At 40.1% G+C, this 22,006-nt stretch overlaps 1 protein-coding gene across 1 annotated transcript in view; it reads right to left on the bottom strand.

The window, feature by feature from the left end:
• Window positions 1-22,006, bottom strand: part of TBXAS1 (thromboxane A synthase 1) — a 233,341-nt gene that overhangs the window by 137,176 nt on the left and 74,159 nt on the right. The window contains exon 3 of the mRNA XM_080618791.1: window positions 16,086-16,138. Coding sequence (XP_080474917.1) covers window positions 16,086-16,138 — 53 coding nt within the window. The remainder of the gene's footprint in view (window positions 1-16,085; window positions 16,139-22,006) is intronic.

Raw genomic sequence — 22,006 nt, forward strand, 5'->3', positions numbered from 1 at the left:
GCCACAGTGCTTTCTATTTAAGAATAAATTGTCCCTCATTTCCTTTTTCAATGAACTACACTTCTTTTCATGTCATGAAAACTTTAAAATAAGTACACAGAACTATTAATTTAATTCCTGCCTGTATTAAACATATCATGTAACAAGATGCTCAGACACTTGTGCACACTTTCTGCACCGCTCTGTATTGCTATGCTTCCACCTCTTTGTCCACACACCCAAGATTAACAATGCTATCTTCTACATACCAAGAACCTCTGCACTATCTCAAACTTGCACCTTGCCAAAAGACCTCTGCTTTCTGACATGCTTAAGGAAGTATCAAAAAAGGAAGAAAATTCCAGGATTATTTATATTCTCTGCACCACTAAAAGTACAGCTATTTTTAAAGGAGCTCCTCCCTTGTCAGGTGCAGTAAGAGACTCATGGTATGAAAGTAGTATATTTAGGGTTGACAATAAGGAGAAGCAGGGCTGATTGGGGCCATTACAAGGTGTAGAGCTGGTAGACTCTTTCAAGTACCTTACACCAGGAAGCAAACAAGATCTATTTCTGGGCATCTCTAATCCCAGCTGGGGTTTAACAACTTGAGGGTGTCACACATTTACTAATCCCTTCCCCCCCTTCCAAGTGAGCAGTGCAGGAAACGCAGACTCTGCATGGCTGTGTTAATTCATTCATGAAATGAAGTAGATGACATTTACCCACATATAAGGAATGACAGGGATTAAATTAAGCTCACAAAGTGCCATGAAGAAAAAAAAAAAAAAAAGAAAAGAAAAAAAACACCTCTCGATTATACAAGCATATTTGGCAATCTGTGTCCATTTCTGGGGAAATCTGAGTCCAGATTCAAATGCAAGTATAAAAACTTATGCCCACGTTCAGGGGTTGGAAAGAGAAGCAGCAACAGGGATGGACATGGATAACAGAACGGATTCTGCTCTTGCTCCACGTGGGCTGTGGGAGAAGCCATGTCCTGGGCTATGCTCCTCCACAGCTGGGGAGCTGCCGCTTCCCAGGGCTGGTGGGGGTTATTTTTATCCTGGCAACTGGGCTAAGATGATTGCCACCACCGCCACCGTGCTGCGTGCTTGCATCATACCACTAGCGCTGATTAGCTGCATCAGTATTCCACTTCATTAATGCTCAATGAAAGCTGTAAATAAGTTACTGCTTTCATAGGATGCTACTGGAAATTATAAGTACTGTGAAATTAATAAGAAACTAATTGCTCCTCCCACACCTGGTTGTACAGTGCTATGGCTACTGGGTGATTCTGAAAGCATTCATAGCTCTTGACCTCAGCGAGAGCACGAGAAGGTGGTTTCTAAATCTTTTCCCATGGTCTTTCCCATCAAGCTTGGACTGTATTAGTCTGTGTTTTGTTACCCATGTTTACACTGTGACATTTTCACCAAAGCTTGTTTTGTCTGCACTTATTAAAGCACAGTATGCCTCACTGACCTCATGTGATGGTGCAGCAGACATTTCCTGTGGGTTTCAGCATCTTTCTCTGCCCAGCCTTTCTGTGGGTTTGCAAAACAGATACAGCCTGAGAGCAGTCTCATCTTGGGCTCTTCACACCTAATTCACTACCAAAATACTCCTTTGGCATACCCTGAGAGAAAAAACATCAGGTCACTATTTCCAGTACACTGGACTACTTTTTCTAGGCAAGGCTACTGCTGGGAGATGGCAAACTTTCTGCATCTCCAAACTTTACTTGCTACCATCTACACAGTGCTTGTTTGTATGAGTCTATTATTTACATTCAACAATGATACCTATGTTTATTGGTACAGTGAAAAAAATAAAGGTTACAAGATGGCTGAGGAGGGTAAGCAGACAATGTTACTCAGGCTAAACAAGCAGAGCCTTTTCTCCATCTTTTTTTTCCATGTAAGGGAAGGAGAGGGATCTGCTGAGTGCTTATCCTGATTTCTAGTCAGGAGCTCTAAGCAGCTTCCCTTGACAGACAGGTAAGCAATTTCTGGGAAACAACAGACAGTATTACTCTGGCAGAGCTACAGCCATTTTGTACAAGATAAATGGAGACAGAGCAGTGCATTTGAAGATGAGGGATATGATGTGATGCTATATCAAATAATATGGCTAAGATAACACTTAGAAGAGGGGCATGCAGCGCAGGGCTGCTTTCTGGCAGAGCAAGGGGTACCCATACAAAGGGTGGCTGTGAGGTCAGGGAAGATCCTCAGTGTCCCAGAAATCAGGAGAGCACGCATGTGCTGTGATGCAGGCTCCAAGGAAAATTTTGGGACAAGGGACAAGAAGGGGATAGCATATGTGGGACCATAAGGAAAAAATGAAACAGGAAGGAGGTCAAAGGATTTAAATATAATTTGTGATACTATGACATCAAAAGATACAGCAAGCTATAGAACAGTTTGACTATAATAAAACCACAAGTATAATAAAGTTGCTAGTTACATGCCCATCACTAAACTTCATATAAGCAAACACGCTTCAAGGTGACTAAAACAAAACCTGTGTGATTTGACTTCTGCCTCTCATAAAGCATTTCTGACCATGATAAAACTGAGTTTTGTATTATTTTTCCTTCCCAAGAGCTGACATCAGGGTACAAAGAAAAGCCATACATAAGCCTGCATTGCTACAAACTTCATCTCATATGCACTTTACTTCTCATGGCCAGGACTCAAGTGTGATTGGATTTTTTCACATCTCTGGTTTTGGTTAGCCATTTCAGCCCTGAAGGAAAGAAAAGGCTTTCAGAAAACACTGGGTATCTCTATCTGCTAAAAAGTCATGTCCTCATGCATATCTTCAAAAGATGCATTCAAAACAGAGGCATTCAAAATCAGTAGGCTCTGTTTATACAATACAATACTTCATTTTTACATAATTTTCTTCCAGTCTACTCCTCACTGGCATTTTGATCTTAAATCAATGAAAGATTTACAATATATTGCACACTATCCCTTTTTATTCTTTTGCTTTGTTTATGTTACTGCAGATGCATGCACATCTGAAATTATATTGGTTTAATATTAGAATATTTTAATTCTTCAATAATAAATAGGACACAATGTATTGATTTTTTGCATCATAAACATAACATGATGAAATGAGTAAGTCAAATTGAGTTTTGCGTAACTACACATGCATACATTTTTTTTTTGAATAAGAAACAAGACACTTAGACTTGGTCTTGGCTAACAGCCTGAGGATATCTGAAATCTAAGCAAATGAAAGCAGGGTTTCATAAGTGGGAAGCAATGGGCAACCCATTCATCTTGTTTGTGCACAATGAAGACACAGATCCCAGCCAACTCTGTGTAGCCTTACTCAAGCAAGTAAAGGTTTGTCAGACTGGCCACGAGGGGGACAATCACTGGGACATGCTTTTCCTTCCCGATCTGCCCGAAAAAAATATGTTGAAACAAAGAAAGAAAGGATAGCAACCACCTACTGAGCTCCTGGGAATGTACTTTTTTTATGCTACAGCATACAAAACGCACACATGAAAGATTCATTTTTTAAAACGCTTGCATACCTATGGCAGTGTGTGCATTTCCTATGCATTCTTAAGATTTACACACAAGCACAGAATCATTTAATTTTGTTAATGCATTATTAAATGCACTCTAAGCCTCCAATAAAAATAATTTCCCAATGCTTTATGCATTTATCATGAAACCAGTAGCAGAATTCTTTACAATAAAAATGCTAGCCGTACACATGACCAAACTAAATTATCTAGGGAAATGGCTAATATCTGGCCATGTGGAAACATTAGAAAGCAGGGCTTTGTTATAGGGCTAGAAGGAAGAAATTGATGTATTTTCTTACAGAGAAATTGAAATGATAAGAATATTTTTAATAGTAGAAAACGCTGCAGCTCCAGGAAATTTTCCTGAATCAATTCAATCCGTCGTGCCAGACTTTAAAAACCCATTAAAAATAACCATGATAAATTTCCTAACCTCTTTCAGTGCACCACGCAGAAGACAAAGGAGACTGCAATTCAACAGAGATAGAAAAGGAAGAAAAGAATGGAAAAACCTGATAGCTTGTATATCAGCAGTAACATCCTCGCTAACAACAACGACCAAATCTGAGCCACAAAGGACAAGAGGAGCAGGAGTGATGTGTACAGCTGACAGTGGCACTCCAAAGTAATGACTTCCAGGAAAATCTGCTGTTACAAATGGACAGCAGGCTGCTGAGAAGTAGTTGAGTCATGACTTTCACATAACATGGCAAATTATTTCAGCCTGAAAAAGAACATACTGAAAAACAGGATGTATATAGCTCTGTTAAGGCAACTACAGGGACTACATCCTACAAGCAGCTAATATGCTCACCTGGTTTAAATTATTAAACCTTGCTGAAATCCATGCACATTCAGGGATTTTTCCCAATATTTAATGTGCGGTCCTAAGCCACAGATCATGTTTCAACCAGTAATATTAGCAAGAGCACTGCCTAGTTGACCTATTTTCCACCTAACCACGCTGTACATATTATCAGTTGTAACAAGCACACTTTTCTCACTGCTCCTTTTTTTTTGTGTGTGTGTATGTTTGTATAATAAATGTTATATACATCACCATATCCTGAAACAACCCAAATCCCAGAGGACCAAACAGTACTTTGAGCCCCCTTCTATTCCATGAATGGCCCCTTCCACCATGGAGCAGCAGGTACTGTTCACCCACCTCCTTCTTCTCATGGCCTGCCAAGGTGCAGCATATCGCACCAACACTGGTAGCCAATTCCCACATGTGCACTGCACACGTTTGAACTCTCTTCACAGCTGCATTAAACAGCTGTCCCGGGCCCCTTGTCTAGCTGCCTGAGGACATGAATGAGACGTAGACTCAGGAATTTCTTCTCTTTGGTTTGGTGACAGCAGCTTGGCTGAAGACCTCAGGACTCCAGTGGACTGCTTCATTTCTGAGTCTTCCGAGTAAATGTTATTGTCCAACAACACTTTCCTTTGTTACTCCTCAAACAGTCTGGATCTCTGGAGCCTGCTGGAGCAGTTTCCTAGAGCCCCTCTCTCCAGATAGTTGTGCATACATGAAACATCAGCATTCATACTTGGGATTTCTGAGAACATTTCTGAATCAAAAATTGCAGTTTTAACTGCTCAAAATCTACACAGAAAAAGATAAAATGAAAAGATTTGAAAGCAGATGCACATAAACACTTCATATTCCTTCTAAATATACAGATATTGGGACAAGATCAAGTGATTTGATCCTCAAGCAACAACAGAGGTACAGCAGAGATACAACCCACCCAATCTATTCATAACGCCTATAAACAAAGCAAAAAAAAACCCAGCCCTCCTAGCACAACTGTAGGATGTACCGTCACTGAAGTAAATATATTGATCTATCAAAAATGATTGAAGACTGACAATAAAACGGTTATAAATGCGTAGAAGAAAGAGAAGGCAAAACCAGAAAACCAACCCACTGAAAAACTCCCACCTGCATTCACAGGGAAAAATGGACTGAAACAATAAAACATGATGGCAGTGCCTGCATGTTTTCGATAGCTGCCCCTCCCAAAACCTGGAACAATCTTGCTATAAACCAAGCAAATAAAAATGTAAATGCATGAGCAATTGTCACAGGAATTCAGATGCTTCATGTCCTGTAGGCAAAGAAAGTAGGGGATGAAGGTGGGAAAGCAGGAGAAGGCACTACTTTTGATATTTGTAATTACTGATCATGCTCTCCTCACCTGGAGCCTTTTTAATGCAGCAGAGACCTTGCAGTTAAATATGCAATGCTGCCTGCATGGCAGTTTTACTGCTGCTAGCAACACCCGCTTGTCCTCTGACCTCAGCACAATCCACTGCTTAGATTCCTCGGGCAGGAGGTGGCAGGATGGGACAGGCTACGGATTTTAGGGGTGTCAGCCAGTGCCAATCATGTCAACAGCTGTCTGGAAAAATCCAATACTCAAAATGGCAAGCCCAAAAGAGGCCTGGGATGGGGAAATACACTGAACACAATGCCCAGAGCAATCCTGTGAGCATGTATAAACACAGTGATGTATCAAAGGGGTATCAGAGTCTACTTGAAGGTTTAGAAACTGTTTATTTGTTTAAATATTTTGCTAAGGAAACAAACATGAGAAAAATTACAGTGGTTTCAAAAACTTTATTCTATCCTACTGATGAAAATCCAATTGCATTATCATTGGGCAAAAGTATATAAAATGCAGCTGGCATGGCAGAAAAAGTGGGTCTGTAGTAAGAATAAGTTTAGGTACTTCAAGTCTTAATTTTCCCTTTTCCCATGTTGCAATACACTTCTCTGTCTCAAAAATCAGAACTTAAATTATCAGAAATTAATTTTATATTTAATGGCAAATACCTTTCCACGGGACATTATGTTACCATATGACCTATTTTAACATTTGCCTCTATGTTGCACTTGTAGACCTACTTTCTCTTTCTCCTGCCCCATGCATGGCTTATTTCCTACTGGGCTAAATGGACATGTAAAGCCAGTGGACATATAAAATAGTTAGGCTACTTTGATAAGATTTTACTTTGCCCTTCACACAGTTTTATTTCATAAGATAATCCATGTGATAAAAGGTCCCAAAGAACCAAGATCCTCTCATGTCACATTGAAAGACTCTGCAGCAATTCCCAGTGTCCTTGCCAAGATTCTTTTGCAATAAAATAGATTCCAACATTGACAGAAAAGCTTGGATTATTGCTAAGATATAAAACATCCACTGCTACCCCTCACAAAGTCAGAACACTGCTCCCAACTCACACTTTTTTTCTGCCTACTACTTTGAGACATCTCGATATGTCTTAGAATTTGCTGTACAAAGCCTCGTTTTATTCAATAGGCACTATCATCCAAAAGTTGAAGTTATATAACGTGAGAGAGACCTAAAAACATTGGGTCAAGATCTTCAAATAGTCATGGCTTTATGCCTTTAATGGAACTACACTGAAGTAAACACCAGCTTGAACATCCAGACCACTATTTTCAGGCTTGTTTACATGGAGGAGAGAGGAGATTCCGGGAAAAAGACATGAATTGAATCTTAATACACTAGAAAAATACACTAATCTTAATACACTAGAAAAAGCTCCTATGGGAGCCCACCCCTATAGATACAGTAATTGCTGGGGGAGATGGTTAGGATTTTTCCCTGATATAGTTTGTGTCATCCCAGAACGGCTGTGTCTGTGCATGGGAGGTTTTTTGACATTACTATAGCTGTTTAATTATACCAATATGATTTTATCAGTATGACTAAAATAAATCCTCCTTCAAGACAAGCCTTCGGGTTTAGCCACCAAATTTAATGGAAAGAAAGAAAGATTCACAGTCCCCAGGGTAATGGTGGTTTAGCTCATTCCATGCTCCCAAAGCTATGAGGAGAAAAACAAAAGAACAACAGCTGAAAAAACCTTTCTCTGCAGTGGGCTATACTTTTGCTTAGTGCCTGATGAAATCATACCCAGTTCACTACCAGCAGAAGGTCTGACATAAAGCAGACTCTCCAGGGAAAGAAGAGAGGTAGCCGAACAGAGAAAAAAGGTAATTTGAAGATGGTGCTAAAACCAACAAAGAAAAAGGAGATATTTTGTTCCCCTTCTAATAAAACATAGTAGACTAAAATTGATCCCCAGACTAATAAGGTACAGGAAAACTAAAACCTATATACAACTAAACAATAAAAAAGTAATGAAGAGATTTATGGAAGTACATAAAAACCTTGGAATGACGTAAAAATTGTCAGGTCATGTTACTGTTTTCAGCTCAACATGGGTTAGAAAAACAGGGAGGAATAAAAATTAGAGCATGGAGGAAAAATATCATAGGGCTGAAGATGATGAAGAGAAAGAAAGGCAGAGCAAATATTTAGTGGGGGAGGAAATTACAGCAAGAAATATGAATGCAAAGCCCACAAGACAAGGTTGTCAATGTAATTAGAAAAAAACTAACAAACCCCAGAGCCAACAAAGTCGTGACACCATTAAAAGACAACAGGCAGCAACTGATTGGAAGCATCTCCATAGATACCTGGCAAAGCATGGTGATCCTCAAAGAGGAGAACAGGACTGTTTTTAAGAAACTAAGTAAGAAACATCCCCAAGCTATTAATGTGAAATGTTTTAGTGTCCTAAGCGACAGAGGCCCCACAAGATCTTGTCTCAGGACTCTCCAGCATCGGGAGAGAGGGTCTAACCAGCACCTGGTTGGGTGACTAAGGAGGGCAGGAGGAGCTCCTGAGTTGCAAGATTAGTTTAAAGTTGATCTGCTTCCAAGGCTGCCAAGAAAGGGAAGGGGACATACACACACTGGGAGAGATGATGCATTTTCCTCCCTCCGTGTAGAGTGGGGGGAAATGATTCAGGAACTTCATTTAAAAATTATCATGCATGACAATAGGAACGCCAGTTCATAATCAGATACATAGCGAGTGAAGCCAGAAACCATTAATAGCTACTGAACGTTACATATTGTACGTTTCCACTTCAGGTTTGCATCGGTATTTCTGGGTGCTGCAGGAAATTCTAATGAAAGCATTTAATATGCACAGCAAAACCTACCATACTGCTGTTTTCCCATACTTTCTCGTAGGATTGCTATACTGAAATAAGCCTCAGATTTTTCAGCCTTTCAAAAGCCCTCGGCCTGCTTCTTCCCAAATGGTGGGAAGAAGGGGAGAATTAGAAGGCAGACTTAGGAGTCTGTTAAGATTAACAAACGCAGGCTTTGATAGACATTGAAGAGGGTAGATCAAGGTGAAATTAAGTCTAGGATACTAGATTTTATAATTGGGAGGTTCACTCAGAATATTTCCTCCCCCTGTCTTGAATTAGGATGACACAGTCCGGTATGCAACTGCTGATCATGACAGCGTTATGTGATAGAAAGAGGCGATCTGTTTAGCAGACCCATCTCAGTTCTTTAAAACTGATGATTTTAAGCATTAATTAGCTAAGAAGCAGGCGGTACAGATCAAAGATTACCCATGCTGTATATTAGGTGTAAAATGCTCCTCAGGCAGCACATTTTCAAAAAACTCCTTCAGTTTTCAAATAATCTTAACCTAGAGCTCACAAGGACTATGCTTTAACAGCTAAGTTCTGTACTACCAGCATGCCAGGAAGCAGGGTAGTGAAACACCTCCCTGGGGACAAATGGAAGCAAGACCTCCTCCTAGCCAAAGCTGCTACCTGCACGTGCAGAAGCAGACCAAGATTTAACCAAGTTCCTCAAATGCTAAGAGATGTATGGTACAAAGGCCAGCCCTCTGCTTTCCTCGTCAGTTTCAGGAGCTTACACAGTTCTGGCCAATCTCACATAGCCTTTCTGCATCCTGCTGATGCTATCTCAGTGGAGCTGTACCAACCATGGGATTTCCCTCTATGCAAACACTCACTGAAGCTACAACCACAGCAGTTTGCCCATGCTGAGTACAAGAAATAAGCATCAGGAACGTGGTGCAGGTGACATGCAGTGTCCTTAGCTGCCTTGCCAAGAGCGTATAAAACATTGCCTGTTTCATTTGGTTGGATTTCACACTCTCTTTCCAGAGGTGTAAAAGACTACATCAGGTCTTTGACTTACATTGGCTTGTACAGCTGCAGTGGAGTCACGGAGCAGTCAGGGATGGAGGAAAGGAACTTGGAAAAAGCACAGCAGTGAGCGCATGCCTGCAGCTCAGCCAACCCAGAGCAATGTCTGGAGTCTCAAAGAAGAGACAGAAAGCTTTGCATGCAGAAGAGTTTACCACTTGCATCAAACTTTTCCATCCAGATTGCTTTGCCGCCTCTGAGGGCTTGGGCAGTGACATTTTGGTGGGCTTTTGAGCCTTTGCCTGTGAATTGCTAGAACACAAGGGTCCTTGGGACCTGACCAGATCAGCAAGAGGCTACAGTAACAAATCAATAGCCATCATAGAGTAGACAAGCTCAAGCTGCATGGTTCTCATGGTGGGAGGTCATAGTCCATGCGTAAGATTTGTCCATGGCTAAGAAGAGCTCATTAATAAATACCTTCAATATTACTAGTACTAAGCATCAATTTGCAATGTTCCAGAAACCTAAGTATGTTTGAAACATGCCAGAATTAAATTAGTCAACTAATTTACCATAAATTCTGCCTATAAACTGCATCCCCCAGGTCTTCATATGCAGAATTTAGAATACTCCATAATGATCAGGCAGCCCACAAAGGGATTACAACTGTAACAATAGCACTAGACTCCAATCCTCAGAACAGCGTGATATGCCACCTTTTGGCATCAGCCTCATAAAAGGCTATGTTTTTAAGACCAATAGTTCTAGAGAGAAGAGGAGAAACTGGTGATACTCATAAGTAACTCACAAAACTTGCTCCAGCAGCTCGATTTAATCGTTGGAACTAACTATAACCAATACCTTAATTATGGTTAAGTGTGGGGATTCAAATGGAGATGTAGCACTCTACCACAACACTACATTTCTGTCAGGAATATTGTTGGGTTTCTTTTTTTAATGATTTCTTTTTTTAAGACAAATTTTTAAAAATAGGTTACTATTAAAAAATTCTGAAAACATTGATTAAAAAAAAAGCGTAAAAGAGGTCTGAAAGTTTAATTATAGAATGTTTAAGGTTGTTCAGTCAATTTTTGGGATAATCTTTCCATTTTAGAGAGAATGGCTAGTACATTACACAGAGGAGCAATAAAATTGCCTACATGCAAAGTACTGTCAAAAGAGAGGGTGGGGAGGGAAAAGGAATATTTTTCTCCCCATTAACTTCCTTCAGCTACAATAAACCTAGGTGTTTATGTGTACCAACAGCAGTAAAAATATTTTTCAAGCACAAATACAATTGTTTCTTTTATGTCTCTGATTCAGCAAGGTAGATAAATTTCTGCTTAACTTGAAGCATGTTGAGTAATGCCATTGACTTTAATGGGATTACTCATGTGCTCAGAGTTAGGCACATCTTAAAGGATTCTGCTGTACTGTATCCATAGTTTGCAGAATTTAAAGAAAAGAAAGAGATAACTCTAATTCACAATAGCAATTCTAGAGCTCAATCCTACAGAGTCAGAGGACCTTATGAGAGCACATAAAATGAGGAAACAGTGAGGAAAAAAAATTTTCTGCAATATGAAAGACTTGACTCTGGCCAAAAATGTGTACCACTCTTCAACAAAACAAAAATCCAGGCCAGTGAGGCTACCAAAGCTCTTTATCAGGTTAATTCTGAGACAGAGATTATGAAGAGGTATAGAACAGAAATAGGAAGCCTGTTTTTCTTCCCTCCTCCCTATCCTTGCCCAGGTATGTTTTTTTCTATTTGAAATACGAAAAGTGAATTGTTTAAAATAGCAAATAAAAGGAAGGACCATGTAAGTCCATTAGACGCCCAGTGCAAAAGAGGAAATCAAACAGGATAAGACTGTTTCATAAAACTAAATCATTTCTTTACATGGGCCTTCAGGGACAAAGATAAGAATACCTGTCCTGGGACTACTCTTGCCACATAAAGCAGAGACATTAAAAAAGCTTGTGAAATTAAAATGGCAATAAAGACACTGTTTCTTTAGGTAAATTAACTGCATGATGAAGATATCAGCTGTTCTGGGCAGGATGAGGTCCTCCCCTACCCACCTTAGGTTTGCCCCTAGGTGTTTGGGAAGGCAGAAGGAAGGATAAGGCTTTGAGAAATGTTCCAGATGCCCAAATTCTCAAAACACAAGTCCATCTTCTGTCCACAAATGGGGAAAACCCCAAAGCTCCACAGTGACTAACCAGTGTACCTCAGCCCTGATGCAGAGGCCAGGAGCAGCAGCGAGAAAAGCTCTTTGATTTCTGTAGAAATACTAACTTGTGCCGTCTGCAGTGACATTTTTTTGGGAGAGGAGAAGTCAAGCGTTAATACAGAACCAGCTCTGGCTACACAGACTTCTGAAAAGCTGTCAGCTGCCAGCATAGCTTACAATCACAACTCACCCCTGGACACATTTCAAATTAGTGACTGGCTCCATGATCTATCCTAATCCTTTAAACCACCCAATCATTTAAGTGCCCAGACTTGATCTTGGTTCCAATATGACTTATTTAGAAATCATTTAAGGAATATTAGGAAGTCTTTCAGGAAAAAAACCCCAACCAAACAAAAACCACTACCCACAGATCAGACACTGAGTAATCCCACAGACACCTTGAGAAAAATCACCTCTCCTATTTAAAGTTTCTTTCTTTGTATTACTTAAATATGTGCTGAAGTAACCTACGGCAAAACAAGATACTCTATATGGAAATGGAGTTCCATTCACACCTATGTTGTCTCAAGATGCTTCAGGAATGCCTGCACCTTGACACGATTCCTGTGGTACTGTGCTGATCCGGGTATTTTTACGCTGGAGGCCAGCATGGGTAGATGCAATTTGCTGCTGGCTGTTTTATTAGGGATTGAGAATGGCTTATAACCATTCTCAATGATTTCAGATCTCAGAAATATTCTCATTGACTCCTTACCCCTATTAGAAAATGCAGATTTTGAGTTTGTTGCCTCCTTTTGCCAGTTCACAGCCTGACAACCCTGAGCTCAAACACTTCAATTGTCTTCCACTTTCTAGAGGTGGCTTAATCCAAACTCCATCATCTTGCTACTCCTAGACCCATCTCTTCATCTTTGCCTTGCTTTGTTCTTGTCCTCTTCAACACCTATTCTGCCACATAATTGTTCAGTCTTCTCACAGCAGGTTGAAGTTGAGAGGTTAAATGAAGAGTAAGCATAGGGTTTGACCTGCTGCAAGCTCTTTCATATGCAACAGAACGTGAAGAATGAGTGTCACCCTACAAATTCCACTGAATTGTAATCTTCCATATTTACTCTTTGATTATACACAGTGAGGTCTATGCTATGAACTCTTGCACTCTTCCCCACATCCAAATGCATTTCCACAGTCAAAAGCAACATAGGTTCATTCAGCCCAGAGGCAATCACCTGCCTGCCTGGGGCTCTGTCATATTTTCTGTTCCTTCACTGGTACTGTGTTGTTGGGCTAAGAATATATTACTTATTTTGGCACTATTCTCCAGGTCCAAATCAGCCATACAGACTTACAGTGCTTTAAAGTCATAATGATGCAATCACAGAAGAGTGGTCAAATGCATATGAAGTGTGTATACAAAGTAAAATTAACTCACTGCCTCTGCACCTCTGCTCATATTGTAGGAGTTGCATTCCTGATTCCATGAAGTATACTCTCCCTCTTTATTTCACCTCTTCAACCCTGCAGCACTTTGTTTCTCTGTCTGCTGTTACCACTGTTTCTGATCAGTAGCCATAATCTACAACTGAAATGCCACAAGTGGAAACGGTGGGGCTGAAAATAAACTATCAAAACATCAAAGTCGATAAAAAAAAATAAGTGACATAAGCCACTAATTTCCACAGAAACCATGACTACTTTCCTGCAAAACTCCTACCATAAAAAGGAAAACATTCAAAACAAACCTTCACATGTATCAGCACACTGATATTTTTCACTTTTTATTTTTGTTATGGAGAACTAGAACACGTATTTTAGAGAAGGTATGTTTATAGATGGTACCCCAAACTATAGCTGAACCAAAGACCACCATTCTGTTACAGGATCTCTCCAAAAGTCATATCAGTCACTTGGATTTCCCTGTTGAACAGAAATGGCCCAACTCTGCTTTTGCACCAAACCCAAGCTGTTTGTTTCTGCCTTGGCTCCCATCTTGGGCCATCTCTGTATGAAAACAGTTTTCACAACACACACTCACAGCTGAAGACTATTTGCATTGCCTCTGTCTATAAAAGAGTAATCCCATCACCTCTCCTGTGGATCTGCACATGAGAGTGAAGGAAAAAAAAAATGCTTTTGTGACCTACAAAAGCCTTACTTGAAATAATTCTCTACGACTTGAGGCCTTTTGGAATAGAAGGGATATATTGTTTTGACTTGATTAAAGCTGAAAAGTTGATTTGACACCCTGTTGTCAAGGAAACCAATTCACACACAAAAGAAAACAGTTGTGATGGTATCATTCAGACTATTCAAGTGACCTTAGAAAGAAAAAAAGGCTTCAGTTCCAAAGATTTGTATTCAACTCACTTCACCACTGTAGAAATAAAGATCATTGCTCTTTATGCTTACTGGAAAGCAGTTTTCAATCTGGAAAAAACAAAATGCCACATCTTCTTCCAACTGCCAGATCCAATACTTTGCTGGGACTGTACACATAAACACATCTACCATTTATTGCCTATTTCAAAGAAGCTCACGAAGAATCACACAGAAGACATATAAGGAAGGAGAAGGAATTTCATTAGTTGACAGGACCATGATAAATACCCCCTGACACATACCACACCTACTGAACAGCAGCTTGCAAGCCAGGCTTTAAAACATCCTCCTCAGCTACAAATAAAGCTTACCTTGAGCACAGCAGTGTTTCAGCCCAGCTTTGTTTTCCTGGGATACAGTGAAAAGCAGCATTTTTTTTTTTTTTCTCTGCCAGCCTCCTAGATCCCTCCAAAATGGAATTGTTCATTCATGTAATAAATGAGATTCAAGTATGCCCAATCTGCTCACTCCTCCTACTGAGATGATCCCAAAGAGGCAGAACTGTCCTCCTGACCACTACCACCATCATCCAGCTTTGCAGCCCATATAAGTCTCACTGAGGTTTAATTTCCTGACAGCTGTGGGCAGATTGGAAAAATGAAACTATCTATCCATTCTCACACTGTAATTATACTTCTCTTTCTCTGATGACATAGCCTCTGCCTGGCCGAGTAAGCAGGCAGATGACTGACTAGCAACTTATCTGGAATTCAGATTAGAAAAAAAATAGGCATGATATTAATAAGGAGGGAAATACACAGAGAAACAAATGCCAGAGTTCTTACATTATTGTCATTTAAGGGCATCACACCAAAGGTCATGGAGATAATAAGCCTCAGTCATTTTCCATTTGTTACACAACATACAAATTGCCACAGTGTTAATGAATATCTTTCCCCATTCCTAGCCAGCAAATACACTGTATTATTTCTTCTTAGACGAGCACCTAACCACTGGAATTCATTATTTCCATCACTTCTTGCAGCACTTTGTCCTTAGGGCTGAGCATAAGTGCCAAAGGGCAGCTGTGACTGGAGCATCAAATGCTTCATATGCCTGAGCCTGACTTCTTTTGGATAGAGCATTTTTGCTGGAAGTGCATACAAAGCATATTTATATTACTTATGATCATCTATGCACACACATTCATATATGCTCTCTTCTTGCAAGTGTCTTAAGCCCCTGGCAGAGCACACAAAAAATCTTTTTTCATTGACTCTACTTTGTAGATATTCTTTGATACTTACAGATTGAAATAATAGTTATGCTAGAAACACCAACTGATCACAGCAATAGAAGTTACCATGAAATAACTGAATTCCCACTTAAAATTATGATAACTGGAAAGTAGTTCTTGGAATATTCACATAAATGCGGAAGGGCTCGTATGAAGGAATATACTACTTAAACCCTCTTTACTCCTAAGAAACTCCTGAGAGCTAAGATAGCACAGCTGAGCTATAGAGAGAGGAATGCCTCATTTCTAATCTGTACTTCATTGTATTTAAAGTTTAGGAATTTTGCATAAATATAGATAGCAACAGCTGAACTAAATTCATACTATTTCATAAACTAAGTGAGGTTTTTTTTAAGATGATAAATTATACTGTAAGTTTAATTACGGTTCACCATAAGTATAAAGAATATGCAGATGAAAAGAGAATATTGACGGCTGGTAGCTTTGTACAGTTGTGAAAAAGACTGAACTTTATGTGCATAATTAAAATTAGAAAGAAATGAATGAAGGCCAACACAAAATGCTGAACTAAAATAAGCCAAGGTTACTTTCTGCATGTAATCAAACAACCTCCACCTCTGTCTACCAGACTGAAACACCACACACTGCATTTTAATGAACATCTTATCTTGATATTTTCTCCTCTCCCACCCAACAAACCCAAACAGCAAGAGCCAGGAAAAAAGCAAGCTGATGACACTGCTAAGCTTACCCACAAACAGGTCCATACTCCGTTATGAGCTTTGTGTGGTTTTCCCAAAAACCCTGGATAAAAGAAAAAATGGCAAAGTATTTTAGAACAGTACTTAACAGAGAACCTATTATACAGTGTTGCTAAGACTCACACTAAAGCTTTGAACCTCAACTATGAGAACTATGGTATGGCAGGGGGTTGGAACTGGATGATCTTAAGGTCCTTTCCAACCCTAACTGTTCTATGATTCTATGATTAACTCATGACCCCTCCCTTCTATCATTGTCTATCTGTGACAATGGAGTCTGGAAACTATGACTGAAAAAAAAAAAAAAAAGGATCCAATCCCAAAAAAGACCTGGAAAGGCTCAAAACATTTTTCATCAGGGTTTTTACGCTCCAAAACAAGTTACCACTTAATGATTATTACCTTTTTAAAGTAATTTCCATGATTAGGCTCTTGACGCATAATATTCTCTTATGTGTGTGTGTGTATGGAAAAACTGACAGAGAAATCAGTAGCAGAATAATCATATGACTTACTACACTCAAGAGAAACACAGGGAATGTGGAAAAGGTTTTCTTCGTTTGCTTTTAGTTGTATTATTAAGAAAAGCCAAACAACCCAAACCTGCAAAGCTGGAGTTTAACATGAGGCAGTCACCTGGGACACGCTGCAGAATAGCAAGCAGATTTATTTTAACAAACTTTTAGAGTTTTTACTGTGTTTCATTTTCATAATTGATGAAAATTGGTATCCATTTATCTAAATAAACCTGCCACTAGACTAAATTGTTTGTGTCCTAAATGAATTCAAATTGATTAATCTGAAAGAAGGTGTGCAAATGTATCCCCAAAGTGAATAGGAAAAAATCTGTTTTAACAAAACTGCAATATTTGAGAATCATACTGCGTTGTGTTTGTAACTTGTCTATGGAAACATAACACATTTGACTGCATTAATCTGCATTTATATTAATTCAAGAAAGACTATTGTGATCTATCTTCATTCTTCAGAGAAAATTCACTAACAAAGCAGCATACTTACGCCTCATATTGATTCTTTCCTATTTTTTATGACATACTGAAGAATATTAGCTAGAACAATATGAACTATTTTAAATACATTAACTACAGACATAAATAAACAAGACCATATAATGTGTGCGTGCTTTGGGACCCTTTTACCACACTAAGCAAAAGAAAATCTAGTAATCAAAAGCAGTTATCCTATTTAGCACTCAAATTAACAAAGAATTTGCATCACCTACAGCCCTCCTCTTATAAAACCCTTGATTTGTTTTTTATTCTTATATACAGTTGTGCTTTATTTATTTTTATATCCTGGACTTGCAATATGTTTTTTCTAAAGGACAATATGTCTACAGGTTAACGCAAGCACTTCAGGTTTTCCCTAAGGTACACAAGGTTAAAGCACTGGATGGTGTGTAAGAAAATATACTAAAGATAAAATTATGAAAGTGCTGGTTTAGATGGTTACCTGAAAAAATATACATATTTTCATCTGGAAAATATTTTACTACTAAGGTGAGCAAAAAAGCCTCATCCATTAGCACCCGGAATCTAAGGTGGACAAAGCCTTTGTAATACCACAAATACAAACAGCTAACTAAAAAAGGCTTTTATGTGTAAACACCAAGGGAGAGTAAAAGCTACATACACATTCACACTGACCTGCATTTTGCTGTAGAGATGCTTCAGCAGTAGCAGGATTTCAGCCTACAATTGCTACAATTTCAGCATTACAAAGGTTGCCTACTGCCTTCCCCTGCTGATGCAAGGGAAATCCAGGGGGCAAATTCTCCCAGCACTGTTCTCCAGGCAGCCATCTAAGACTGCCCAAAGCAGGCTCAGGTCATCAGTGCATTCTGACCACTTTGCCTGGCAGACTGGCTTCAACCTACATACACACAGCTGAGATTTACAGCCACATTGAGGCACCAGCATGACACAGGACACAAATCGAGGTTACCAGGCATTTGAACATGGGGTGCAAAGCACTGCTGTATCACAACAGTGGCTGCTGCATGGGGCAGAGGGGATTCCAGTCTTATGAGACGATGCCAAATCAGGTCTGCCCTCCCACCCACTTTCCCCCTAGCCTGAGCCTTCATTAAGGACATCCCAAAGTACAGCCTGAAACTTGCCTGCTAAGTTTTACTTTGAATTGTGAGCACGTACATAGGTATTGCACTTGCTGTATCCACCAGCTGCATTCCAGTGAGCCAGCAGGATATTAACATTTACAAGAAGCCTAGGCTTGAAATGATTCAGTGAAAAAGCCTTCCAGAAAACCGGCTTCTTGGAAGTGCTGCTCCTGGCTCACTCAAGTAAAGGGGTCAGGGAGAGCACATTTAAAATCAAGCCTGTTAACCAATAACTGGTTTTCCACCTCCAAGTCTCATAAATGATTGCACTGGCTTAAAATTAACCACATTTCATTTTTCTTCCCCAAAGTGAGACGTGCAAGGCTGCAGGATATGGGGGGAGAGGAGGAGTTGAAAAATATCTGGGAGAGATTGTGAGAAAGAATCCTCAGGAGTAAAAAAAGCGCTTGTTCTCTCACTCCGGGACACTTTCTCACACCCTGCACCACCACACACACACATACACACCACTGCCTGCCTCCACCATCCACCCCCAGGACCCACTGCTATCCTGGTCTCCTTCACAGGCACACTGGAGCAGGTCTCATCCGGCTGCCTGGGAAAGACAACCAAACAACACATGAACAATCCTGGGAGGCTACAGTGGCTGAAACACAGGCAAGGCAGAGGAAACGTGTGTATGCATCCTTTACAAGCCAAAGCATGCCTTCCGACTGTAGGAAGCTGGGGCCGTATAAAAGCATGTGTATTTCTTCTCAATAGCCATGACAAGGCGAATGAACCAATGTGATGGTCTCAGTACACAGGGAAGTGATATGCCACATCCATGTTGCTCTGCCAGTTTTGCAGCCTGAACACTGCTTCCAGTAGACAGGTATCTTGAAAACATCCTCCTCCTGCTATGAGTCATGTTTGAAGCATAGCAAGACTCGTAAGTGCTTTTGGTAACTTATTTACACTAGCCAAGGACAATCTTCTCCAAGGTTTATTATTGCAGGTTTGTTCAGGTTTATAACTCCAATTGTACTTAGTACCTACAGGAAAACTAAGCATTTGCCCATCAACAGCAACAACAGAAACAGAAAACAGAGGTCAGGACCTCTCTTTTACTCAAGATTGCCCAGTGGGTAACACCAAGAGTGACAGTGAACTCTGAAATGGTACCTGCTGACATGTACCCAGTGGCTTGAACAGCCATAAGACAGGAGCTATAATGAAGCAATGGGAGGGTTCAGAAGGGGGATAATCAGGCAAAAAAGGAAACACTTATTCCGTTTTTTTTGGAAACCAGAAAGAAAATGAAGAGCAAAACGACACTTAGTATTCCAAGATGACACCGTGTGCATCAGGAAGAACCATAGCACATTAAACAGTCAAGCGTAACAATGAAGTGTAAAAGCATTGCAATACTATTCCAAGTCAGAAAAATCACTTAGCTCTTCCTTTGTTTGGAAGCTGCAGAATATGAATTGTCATCAACAACTACTCAGGAAAGGGCTGGGGCAGGGGGGATTTGTTGTGTGTGGCCTCTACACTGAGGTAGCGGCCTGATGACAGCCCACTATCAAACAAGATAATACAGGAGTATGAAAAGCTTCTTTCCCCAAAGAAAGCATATTTTACAGCATCTGGTATACCATGGAAACAGCAGCTCAAGTGGGCTGACTGCTGCACACCCAGAAGGCTTGTTTATATGGCTGGCAGTTGCCTCCCTACAGGGAATTTGCATTCTCCCCTTCTTCTGAGCCTATATCATCAGCTGCATCTGTGGGCAGAACCACTCATAAAGCCAAACCCTGCTCTCAGGAATACAGGTGCAACCCCTATGGAAGGCAAAAAGATTTTGGTCTGCATCAGCCAGAGCAAAGCCTGGTCATGGCCAACCATCTATCTTGAGATACTGAACACGAAGGCTCCACCATGAGCAGCACATAAATAAAGGGGCTTCAGAAAGGACTCCCTCGGCTCAAGTATCCCTTTTCCTTTTTTCAATAGATTTTGCAACTCCAAGGCAGATCCTTCAGCAATTTCCTCCATGTTGCATATTCACCTTGCTAGTTCCTCACAGTGAAGAAGAAATCTGTAGCAATGTCATCTTCCCTCCTTGCTGAAAATGGTTGTAGGCACTAAGTCAAAGGTTTCAGAAAGAGGCAGTAGTACTGTGCATATCGATTTCTGGGGTATCTAACATGAGGCATATCCAATCTAGTATTATTAGTTACTCAATACCTGCAGATCTTGTGGCTGTAAACAGGAACTTAAGTGACTTTAAGGTTAAACTCAAGCTTAAGTGACCCAGACTGCATGGAGGATGCTTTGTAACTTTTCAGCTTGTTGCAGCTGGAAAACAAATCATGTGGTTTAGGAACTTACCTGAGACCTCAAGGGTCACTAGGTAAAATGAAGAGGGCCACAAAGCTGGGATCCAGCAGATGCATGCACCTCATAGTAGCTAATAATTTGGACTCCAAAAAATTGACTTCCAGAATGCAATGAGGGTAGCCCTTGAATTTTGTGGTGTATTGAATGCCACAAAAGCTACTGAGCGATGCGGAGATGTATGTGGTGTGCCCATCAAAATCCAGTGCAAGTGGGAAACATTAGCCATGCAAGAACGGACAAGTGAAAAAGGGTTCTTTTGCTGCCCCTTTCTGAAAAGCATTATGTATTACCTGAGGTCAGTTACTTGCCAAGACAGCCTGGATTCAGACCTGTGACTCAGGAGCCAGAGATGCCACATCTTATCACTAGGCCCATACATGCTCCACCCTCATCACCCTGTAGTCAGACAGTATGTTCTGTTTTACTGTGATATTAATAACCACAACATCATTGTATGAGCGCACACCTCAAATCAAGAGGCAAAAATCTATAGCTATTTATGGTACATAATAACAAGGAATGACATTTATGGATGAGATTTTTAGTATTCAATGGGATTCACGTCTTTTTTTCCCCTTAGACCACCAGGAAAAAACTAACTGCTAATACCCTAGTATCCAGATTGATTTATTTTTTTTTTTTTTTTAATACAAGTTAGCATTTAATTTAAGCATCCTTTTATCAGACTGCAGCCCACTTTGAAGGAAGGACCCCAGACTGTACATCATCTCCAGTAATAATCCTAGTGAAAACACTAGGATGCCAACAGACAAGAGGAGGAAAACAGCATGAACATCTAACCTGCCTGATTCCAAGCCATGTACATAGTTTGCTTCCTTTGATTGTTACCCTTAAGGCCATCCTCTGTGTGTAATTTGGTTTAATTTATGTGTATGCCATTTCAGATTTTAAAACACACATACAGCCCTTCCAAATTTATTAAAAGCAGCCTTTCTACCCTTAATAGTTATTAAGAGAGGTTAGTGTTATGTAATTAAGTTAATCCTCATCTGTAAAGGCTAATTAACTGAACACTAATTGAATCTGCATATGAAAATTTGGACAATGTGTTCTCATTACACAATTAAAAAAAAAATTGCCTGAACTAAATACCAAACAAATTATATTTTTTTTTTCCACTTTTACCTTTTCAGGTCTTTAATAAAAACTAGGTGGGCAGTTTTATTTCTGTGTGCTATGCTAGTCCTTGCTGTCCGGAACAAGAAACTGTCACATCAGTGTTCAGAGAAACAGCTCAATTCCTTCCCGAAAGATGATTGCTTCCCCTCTTGCATGAGGTCTCCTTTCTCTCTACCCTTACCCCATGTCTTTCATCACCCTCTTCTCCTCCTGCTGTTCATCACCTGCCCTAGTCAGAGGAGGTGGAGGCTCTCAGGATCAAGACATATCACCCAAAGGATCAGATGG

The sequence above is a fragment of the Psittacula echo genome (assembly GCF_963264785.1).
Source record: "Psittacula echo genome assembly, chromosome: 1".
Taxonomy (NCBI): Eukaryota; Metazoa; Chordata; class Aves; order Psittaciformes; family Psittacidae; genus Psittacula; species Psittacula echo.